This window comes from Pterocles gutturalis, unplaced genomic scaffold, assembly GCF_000699245.1.
Source record: "Pterocles gutturalis isolate BGI_N339 unplaced genomic scaffold, ASM69924v1 scaffold4261, whole genome shotgun sequence".
NCBI lineage: Eukaryota > Metazoa > Chordata > Aves > Pterocliformes > Pteroclidae > Pterocles > Pterocles gutturalis.
In genome coordinates, this window is record NW_010105298.1 from 35,634 (window position 1) to 46,455 (window position 10,822).

Below are 10,822 nucleotides of genomic sequence, written 5' to 3' on the forward strand. Positions count from 1 at the left end.
GTATCTATCCATGATTTAGGACCAAAAATTCAAATTAATTACCCAAGACATTTTTATACATCACACAAGTCATGTAAAAATACACATTTTATTATGTACATTTAGAGGTTAAAGTTAATTTAAATTGATACAGTTTTTCCTTCTTCAGTTCCATATTTTGCCTCATGATGTCCTGCTGCTGCTTCCAAGTACTTTTCTTCAGTGACCTGTAGAAACGCATCAATTTTGTTATATTTTTTTAAATTATCTACTTCTCCTTGATCCCAGAAATCCTCCCCCTCATACTGTCACTGTAACAAGAAAAGACAGCCTACGAAAAAAATTATTGTCTCCAAAATTAAACCACCTGAATGACAAGCATCTTCAAACTAATTTCACAGAAAAATATCACAGGTTGGGCTCTGAACAGATTCTTGGCTAAGAAGTTTCAGTAGACATAGAGCATATTTTTCTTCCTCCCTCTTGCCACACAGATAAGTAAAATATTTGATCTGAATGCGCCAAAACATCTGCTTGTTTAATTCTTATGGATATTTCCTATGTTTAAGCATGTTTTGATAGTCTCTGGCTATATGCAGCTTATGGTATTTTATAGTTCCACTTATCTTAAAAACTCGCCTTTTTCATTTATTCAGTCATTGTAAAGCTTCTCTTAGATTAAGTACATTTCAACTTTGAAACACTGTTTGTTCAACAGAAGAATGTTTGCCAGAAACTCTTATTTTCCACATAGGTTTTAAACAGGCAAAAAATACTCAAACTAATGTATTTATGCAGTCTTCACATTCACATTTATCTCAAGTAATTTCCATCTACATTCACCCAGCGGTATTAGATTTTATCGCTGCATTTACTTTTAAGTAACATGTTTACATGTGTTTTCTCAAACCTGTGGCAGAAAACTTGTTATTACCTAAAATCTAGGTAAAGTAAATACATTATTCCAATATTTAGTTTTCTTATTTCATGTTCATAATTAAAACAGGAAAAAAATTATTTTCGATTTTACACACATCATACCAACATTAATTCTAGAGATAAATTTGAAAAATACTAATAAAGTTTCAAGTGATAATTAACAACAGCTTAGAGAGATTATCACAAAAAAGCATGTGGGATTCTCAGAAGCCGACAGTTTGAGAGCCATAGATGGCAAGTCTGGTATAATTTGCTCCAGGTTGTTTTGGGTTTTTTTTAATAGTACAAATTACATCAATTTAATAGTGTAGGAATTTTTTTTAAATGGTACAATGCATTTAAATAACCAGACTTCAGAAACAATACTAGTACGTCCTCTACTACACAGCAGTTTGATTTCCTGTGCACCCAATTTTTCTTCACCTGTAAATATTTCCATTCCTAAAGATATGTTCTTGAATATATTATCCATCCTTAATCATTCAAATTCTACTCTATCACAGAATATCCTTATATTTGGTAAGCTGTCCTTCACCACTAATGAGACTTACCAGCCTCTTCGATCTTTCCAGCAGTTTGTGCCACACGGTGTGGTGAGCCTGTATTAAATGTCATTAAATGATGTTACTGGAGGCCAAAAAAAACCCAAACCAACCTTCTCATAGAATAGATTCTGACAAATGTATAGAAATGATGGCACAAAACCATAACAATCCCTAATTCAGACATTACAGCTTATTACTTCGGTGTTCAATCTGCCCATATTCCTTTGGGGGACTTGAATAAATGTCTGCTGACCACATCCATTCATTGTGTGGAATCATTGAGGGGGTAATGGGCAAAAACGGGAATTAAAATCTTATGATGAGGAAGGTTACACACAGACAAGGTGAGGAACTCAGTGCTCACTTGTCCCTTGAAAACTTCCCCAACTGAGAAAATAGCACATGTGCTAGACCACAGGTCAAAATCACAGAAGTCAACAGGAATGGGAAGAAAGACTCCTCCTTCCACCTATAGTTCAGCAAAGCCTTTTTTTAAGACTGATCAGTGCTAGGACTTTTTTTGATGTTGTTGTTAAGTTTTACTTTGGTGTCATAAAAGACTCTGAAATTGTATCTTTTATCACAAGTATGAACCCAAAGCTCTGCTTTTTCCTGAATCTGAATAAACACTATCAGCAGTCTCAATTTCAGAAGACCAGCATGCACAACTAAGGCAAGGTGAATGAAATATCCATGCAGAAATCGCACAACCAAAACAACACTCTCAGTACTGAAAAATAACATCAAGGGCCCTCTGATGCAAACCTTTCTAGTTCTGGTTTCACATACACAATAGTTCCACAAAAAGGAACCCCAAATACCCAACAGAGTCATCATTATGGGCCTTCCCTTTCTGCTATTGTTCTCACCTCTGAATTACATTTGGTTACCAGCACAGAATATAATAAAGATTGGAAAGCAAGCCTAAAGTCCCAACTTAAAGAAGGAAAACCTGTACCAAATGGATTCGTTACCTTCAAATGGATTGGCAGGGACACACCCTGGAACCTCCTTATCAATTCAGATTGGTTAGTCTGAAGATTATGGGCTGCCGTTATCTCATACTGGAAACAGAAACTTGTCCTTGGAATATGAGGGCCTTCACTAACATCTACAAAGTCACCAAATCTGATGGGAGCGAAAAAAAACCCTATGTTGTCAAATATATTCGGAGAGAAGTGCAAGCCTGTTCATTTTTATTTTTGATTAGCAAATTCCTATCTACAGAACAGATGAAAGAAAATACACACAAATCCCACACCAGCTCTAAATAAATCCCCAGTTCAGCATTTCTTGGTTTCCTGAAGCAGAAGTACAGGTCACAGAATCTCCTAAAATGCACTTATGAAATTTAAACCTCAGGTCTAGAAACAGAATCCTAGGTTTAACAAAATTTGAAGCTATGTTGGCTTTAAAAGTGAGATAACTCTGTATTTCACCAGGAAAAGATTTGTCTCCAGGATCACAGATTTTCCACGATACAGCATTTACAACCTGCACAGGTATTTCTCTTTCAGGTCTTGGAAAACTGCAAATCAACTAAGAAAAGTGAGAGACAAAAAGATGTACAGCAGAACACTCAGAACAAACTGCTCCCAGAAATCAATAGGTGAGCCCATTTTCCCTCTTACTGAGCAAACTAGAGAGTGGGAGGAACGAGAGAAGAGACACATCATTATAAAATTTCAAGAACCATTATTGCAAAGACATCTGTTTCTTTAGGGAGATGTGGACTCCAAAATCAAATGCAGAACAATTTAGACATCTAGAAAACTGAATGCCCTACACTAGCCTAAGCAAGTAACAAATTATTTTATATGCCTGAGACACAACACAAGCTTCCTGCCTCCAGCCTAAGAACTTTACATCTTACACTGTATCCCAGGAACCAGCTTCATTCTCATCTCCACCACTACAAGGCAGTAGCTTGCCAGTTAGGAAGATCTTGACAAGTTCGGAAGAAAAATCCGCTATACAATGCTAACCCTTCTTTTCAAACAAGTATTTGGTTTGTATTCTGTTTAACCTGTCAAGTTCTAGAAATTTATGTAGATTTTAAGTAAAAGTATTTAAAGCAGTAAGACTTCTCTGGTACTTACCACCTTTAACATAACAAGAAATAGAAATGTAGTGAGATCCACCAAGTGTTAAGTATCACAAAACAATGGTTGTATACAAAAAAAACCCACCCAAACAACAACTTAAGACAGCAATGAATACAAGTGATTTCTAAATCCAAAACCATCACAAGTAACTCTTCTCACTTGCACAGAGTACTTGCAATATAATAAAATCTTTCAGTGAATCATTACAGAATGAGAGTTCAGTTTTGCTCACCTATGTAATGTCACAATTCCTTCCGTATTCTGAGAAGCTTTTCGTTCTATCATCTCCATTTTGTACCTGAACAAGACAAAAAAAAAAAAAATTAAAAAATCTTCACCTTTAACACCTAGTTCTTATAAGAAAACGTCAGAGATCAGTTTAAGGAGCATTCTTAAAAATCATGCTTATATTTATGTGAGCTTTGACACATGTTTAAATTCTAAATTTTATATGGCAACACGTATTGGCATGTTTTATAAAGCACATCATAGAGACCTGTCAGTCTAATCTCAGTTCCTGGAAAAAATATGGAGATTATACTAAGTACTACTGAAAGGCATTTAAAGAATAATGCAGTCATCAGGCACAGTCAACATGGGTTCACAAAGGGAAAGTCCTGTTTAACTAATTTCATCTCCTTCAACAATAAGGTCACCTGCCCAGTGGATGAAGGGAAGGCAGTGGATGTAGTTTTTCTGGATTTTAGTAAGGCTTTTGATACTGTCCTCACAGCATCCTTCTGGACAAGTTGTACAACTGTGGGATGAGCAGGTTCATGGAGCACTGGGTGAAGAACTGGCTGAACAGCAGCCCTCAAAGGGTTGCAGTTGTCAGGGTTAAAACCTGACTGGGCTGGCAACTGGTCACCAGCGGTGTTCCTCAGGATTCAGTTCTAGGGCCAGTCCTGTTCAATAATATAATGATCTGGATGAAGAAGTTGAATGCATCACTAGCAAGTTTGCTGATGATACCAAACAGGGAGGTGCTGTTGACTCTCTTGAGGGACAGGAGGCCTTGCAGAGAGATCTGGATTGATTGGAGCATTGGAGTATGATTAGTGGGATGATATTTAACAAGCTGAAATGCTGGATTCTGCACCTCGGACAGACTAATGATGGGCATAAGTATAAATTAAGAGAGGAGCGGTTGGAGAGCAACCCTGCAGAAAGGGATCTGGGGGTGCTGGTTGACAACAGGCTCACTATGAGTCAAGCAGGGTGCCCTGGCAGCCCGGAAGACAAACTGCATTCTGGGGTGCACCAAACACAGCACAAAATGACAGTCAAAACAGGTGATTAACCTACTGTATTCAATGTCAGGGTGCAGCCACACCTCAAGTACTGTGTGCAGCTCTGGGCCCCACAATTTAAGAGGGATGTAAAGGTCCCTGAATGCATCCAGAGGACGGCAAAAAAGCTGGGAAAGGGGCTGGAAGGCACGTCCTGTGAGGACTGGCTGAGGACTCTGGGTTTGTCTAGTGTGGAGAGAAGGAGGCTGAGGGGTTACCCCATTGCTCTCTACAGCTTCCTGAGGAGGGAAAGTGGAGAGGGAGGTGCTGATCTGTTCTCTCTGGGATCCCGTGATAGGATGCATGGGAATGGTTCAAAGCTGCATCAGGGGTTTAGACAACATTAGGAAACATTTCTTTACCAAGAGGGTGGTCAGATACTACAACAGGCTTCCTAGAGAGGCGGTCAATGCCGCCAGCCTGTCTGTGTTTAAGAGGCATTCAGATAACACCCTTAATTTGCTGTACCTTTTCGTCAGCCCTGAAGTGGTCCATTTGGACTAGATGGTCGTTGTAGGTCCCTTCCAACTGAAATGGTCTATTCCAGTCTATCCTATTCTATGTATATGTTACAGGAGGGCCAAACTCTTACAGCAGAATTTTATGAACAAAAATAAAATGAACCTACTACTTCAAATAAAAATAAGAGTTTTTTTCAAGTCACTAGACTAGAAGACACTATCATATCACCTAAATTGATTTTATGCCACGTATGGTCCTCAACAGCTGGTCATCTGCAAGATAGCAAAGTGTTCTCTGCTCTTTGTACACAAATACACACACACAACGCCTAAAGCTACTATCAAAAGTCAGCTCCCACCTGCTGTAAGCTCTTGCCAGCCAACATAGCGAAGAGATGCTAGTCTGTATGTCACGATAACATAACCCTCACTATTAAGCTAAAAAACTAGTTATTTTTGCAACTTTAGCTTTAGCATAATTTTATTTTGGTTCACAAAATGATAAATTATCATTTCCCCCCACCTCTCTCCAATGGCCAAAAAGCTGTGGACCAGAGAATTTTTTTCCACAAAATACTAAGTGTTTTTTTTTCAGCAAAGATGACTGGAGAGTTTTGAACAAGCCTTCTTTTATAGCACAGTCCAGAGTATTTTACCCATTTTCCCCCTGCAGAGCTCAAAAACTGCATTTCATCAAGTCTCTATTTGAAGATACCAAAATATGAAAAATCTACATTTCTTTGAATATGGAAGCCTCTCAGCAAAGGCCGAGAGTAACTAGCACACCAAGTCTAACCACCAGAGCTTCAGTTTAAAAGTAGTGAAAACTTGAAGCTCACTACTAAACTGTGAAGTCTACAGTCTTTCCATTTGTCACAAAATTACATTCAGCAAAGGTGCCTGGTGCTGGACGGTGGAGAGAACACTAAAAATGAAACAAGGTAAAGCGACAAAGAGAATGGAGGCGTGTTCATTCCGAGTAGTGGGAGAAGTACCGTCTTAGCTCACCGGTCACATTTTATTTTAATTTATAAAGCAAAGCAGAGATTTAAATGAATTTCTAACTGCCTTTTTAAAAGCAAGGCAGATTCAGAGACTTACTTGTTATGCTGAAACATTTCACGTGCTACTTTTGCTTCAACATTCAGTGTTTCAAATGGCAGGTCTTTATGAATTAGCATTCCGGCATCCCTTGTAAGAGAACGGAAGCTGTCCTAAAAAACAGTTGATACATACAAAACTGTCACCACTCTTTCACAGCTGTAGTGAATAGATTAAAGCATAGGAAACACTAAATATTAGTCAAATATTAGTCAAAATTGGTCATCTACTACAAACCCTAAATATAAGAATATTGCTGTAGGATTGTAACTCTTACTATTTCATCAGCAACAGATTGCTACAGATCATCACCGTTTAAATGGACTGATTCAATGCCCAGTCAAATCAACAGACATTTTGCCATCAGAAACAATATATATTAATTGGAGTTACACTTCTCAGGTTTTCCAACATGATATATTCACATACAGTCTTGCTACTGTTAAATATTCATCTGTGTATCTTGTTTGCCAGAGTCATGACTCCACCTATAAATGACCTCTATTGTGATGGAATCAAAGGGAAAAAAAGCACCAAATAATTAATAAATAGAAATTGATCCCCTTGGTCCAGAATCCAAACCTCTGCATACTCAGATATATTGATAAATAACAAATTGTTATTACGAGAAATTACATTTATAATGTCACATATAAAATATTTCAAACTACATTACTTTAACTACAAGATAATACTGAAGAAAAACTCTGCATTGTACCAATATTGCTTTGTTAGCCATACACACCTCTGCTGATATTTGGGCATGAAAACAAGAATAGGCACCAAATGAGTAAAAGATTTGTGATCACACCAGCTACCAAAAGGTCACAAGACTCAGAGGTTTTAGATTATTAGATTTACTGAAGATCATGAAATGTAAGCAAGCTATTAAGGAGAGCTTCAGCTGAAGGTGCTCACAGTTCTTTTTTACAACAATAAACTGATCATGCTGTAAACCACTACGTGAAAATACGCATATTACACACACTTTTATTTTCAGTGGGCTCTAGTCACACAAAGACTGTGGTTGCATCTACATTACCAGGCAAGAGCAGCTGAGTAGGAGATCTGCAGAGTAACAAAGATGGCCCTGGGATCCTACTAGCCACATCATCTGGTTTTAGAATAGTATTCCAGACTAGAACTTATTCTAGCCCCACAGACCTAAAACCTGTAAGCATCTGAAGGACAGCTCAAGGTTTAACTTCACCTGAAAGAAACCCAGACTGTGTGCTCTGAGAGCACTCTGCAATGAGAGCCAGTATGTTGTAAATGCAGAGAGATTAGTTTCCAAAGAGTACTCCTGACCTAAAAAATACTAGTGTAGATACACTCAACAAAAAGAAAAAAAATCACTGCCCACTCTCCCCCATTAAAGAACCACCGTTGAACAAGCAAGCATAACTTTTTGGGCAAGAAATTATTGTGCTTACCTTTCTCGGCTTCCAGTCATTGAGTCTGTTGTCCAACATTACATCATAACAGAAAGCTCCACAGATCACTGCAATTCCAATTCCAAAGAGAAAAATATTCATGTTTTTAACAAAATATGCATTTCATTGTCTTAATATATTCTTATATCAAAATGAATGAGAAAAAAAAACACAATGACCTCAAGAAATCCATCATAAAATATAAATTTTCAGCTGTGATTATACAGTCAAATGGCAGTTTTAACATGTATCATTTTAACTTCCTTTTGCTGAGTGTGAAAGCCATTTGAAATTAGTTTTAATGTAATGTCAGTATAAGACAACCACGTTAAAAAAAAATTATACTGCCTCCCAAAACTGCATCTAACATTGAAAGAAAAAAAGAAAAAAACTCTGAAAACATTTCACATTTTTCCCTTGTATGCATCATGCACTAAAAGTAAATTTGCACTATTGAAATGTAAAGACGAATTTATTACACAGAGAAATCAGACAATATTTCAGCCGAAGTAAAACGTTTATCCATGACACAAGTATGACACAAGTTTCTGATAAAGGTAACACAAATTTCTGGGGCAGTCATTAGGACACTCTTTGTGTTTATTTATTCAGTTACTGCTATCTTAGAAATCAACCTTATGAACCCAGTAAGCTCACACTATTTCTATACATATGACATAATGATATAGCTTAGTACATGCAAAATTCTTCCTAATCCTGGTAGAACTGAAATATCCACTCTACATTTACGAAGCAAGACAAATGCTGAAATTGTTAAAAAGATAATCCATTGTAGGAGGACTCCACATGACCAGCAACCAGCCTTCTCATATAGCAAATGCACAATTATGGAGGCTTTGTTATTTAAATAACCTTCTTTCTTGTGCATTTTCTCACTTCTGTAAATCTTAAATCAGGTCACAGACGAGCAAAATCTGTTACAAACCCTGTTTGTACTTCAATAATCTCCCTCATGTATACATCGTAATTTTTAGTAACTCAAAGTGCTCACAAGGTTATGTAGTCAAAAGAGCAAATTTGATAGAAACACATCACATCTTCGAAATACCTTACCCATGTACCTTCACAGTAAAAAGGTTACGTTCTTAAGTTACTAACTCAACCTACGAAATCCTAAGTGGTCTGAAATACAGTTGCCACACAGACCAATTTTCTGTACTTTGATAACAAAACTATTATCAGTGTCAGTACTATAAATTAAAGGCTGTAACTACAGCATATAATATGCCTATCGACACTAAGTACCTTCAATCACTGGAAAAGGAGCCTCTGGTTTTAAAGGAGCCTCTGTTTTTTTGGTAACACTATTAGACACTCGCTTAAGATGCAGCAAAAGACAAAACAATCAATATAAAATACATATATCACCTGGCACTTCTGGAGCTTTAATCAGAGTCACTGAGTACTCATCCTTGAATGCCCGCTTTAACACACATGCCATGATCATAGCACAGGAACGCCAATAGGCCTGTAAAAAGAATTTCAAAACATATATTTATTACCTAGAAGCTAACAACCCATACCAGATGAACATCAGCTATTTATTTCAAAAGAACAACAACATTTAACTGAATGACACGCAAACATAGCTGTCAATTCAAGCATTACTTTCTTCACTATTTAAACTTCTATTTGGAGATGATTCTCCATATAGAATCAATTAAAAAAAATCAAAACTGTACTTAAAATGCAAGCCTGGACATATTTAAATCTGAAACCATAGAACAATACAACAATATAGGTTGAAATGGATGCCGACACATCACCGAGCCCACACCCTGGTCCAGCTAATGATAACCATGATGCGCCAACCAGATATCTGAACTTTTACAACAAATTTCAAGAAAGCAGACAGACATGGAATGGAAAGGGACATACAGACTTAAGTGGTCATAATTAGGGTCAACTACAATTGGATAAGACAGAGACTTACCTTGTTTACTTCCTCAGGATCTTCATCTTTGAAAGTGAGGAACTGAATTTCACATGATTTGGTCAAGGGTCTATACATATCCCAGACTTCACCATCCACAAGAGCTAAAACTGATTTCTTGCAATGCCATTCACTTAAGTCTAAAGAAAATAAAAGAAGTATTAAACATTTATTAACCATATTCCTCAGAGTCAGCAGTTTAGACCCCTGCATTTGTAACAAAAAAACTGAAAGTATGACTTGGAAGGATGAGCTGTTAACAGAGCCTCCAAAAATTGACTCCGTTTCTGCTGGTGTATTTTAGTACAAATGTATTTCAAGCTTAACAAACACTGATTTTCTAAATAGTCTATTATCTTGGTCATTAAAATGTCAATAATACTAACAATTCAAACTGAGATGACAAATACTTCAACTGGCAGCACAATTTTCATCATCAGTGGCACAATGTTAGTTTAAGAGTCCATTCACTTACGCATGGCACAGTTGTATGGAGTAGACAAAGCTTTGTTCATTACAAACACAGTGCCAGGGTGTGATTTCCCAGTGTATTTCACTTCGATTTTCTCAATTCGTGGATAAATAGACAGCTGCCTCTCTTTCTCTTTGGTGAAGAGCTCATTACGCATCTGGATCACTTCATCTGATGTCAGCCGAGAAACAGCTGGTGTGGAGACGAACCCTGGTAAAAGGAATGATCTAAAATAAGCAATACGGAGTTTTCAAAGCCTCCTTATAAGATGTTGGTATCTAAAGAAAGCAAGACATGCCCCTGCACTGCCCATCCATGTGTCTGTCTCACTATGCACAAAGTGAGCACTTCAGCAGCTCTCGCTGCCGGTCCGCCCTCGGTCCCTGCTACGTTTACGTCAAGTCGCAACAGAAAACTCTCAAGCACCGACAGCTTAAGGACGTTCTCTGGCTGCAAAGGCCCTTCCCTCAGGCATCCCAAGTGCCCCTGCCCACCGCGCCCGCTCACCACGGCCCGCGCCCACAGCGGCCTCCTCAGCCCAGCA

The 10,822-nt window shown here is 37.7% G+C and overlaps 1 protein-coding gene across 1 annotated transcript; it reads right to left on the reverse strand.

Moving 5' to 3' along the window:
* Window positions 1-90: 90 nt before the first annotated feature.
* MRPL39 (mitochondrial ribosomal protein L39) lies at window positions 91-10,488 on the reverse strand (the record flags this gene model as incomplete). The annotated part of the gene is made up of 9 exons (XM_010087328.1): window positions 91-206; window positions 1,470-1,517; window positions 2,438-2,591; window positions 3,801-3,866; window positions 6,420-6,532; window positions 7,853-7,920; window positions 9,242-9,341; window positions 9,807-9,946; window positions 10,282-10,488. Coding segments are annotated over 9 exons (983 nt in total), but the record flags the coding sequence as incomplete, so codon positions are not given.
* Between the last annotated feature and the right edge of the window lie 334 nt (window positions 10,489-10,822).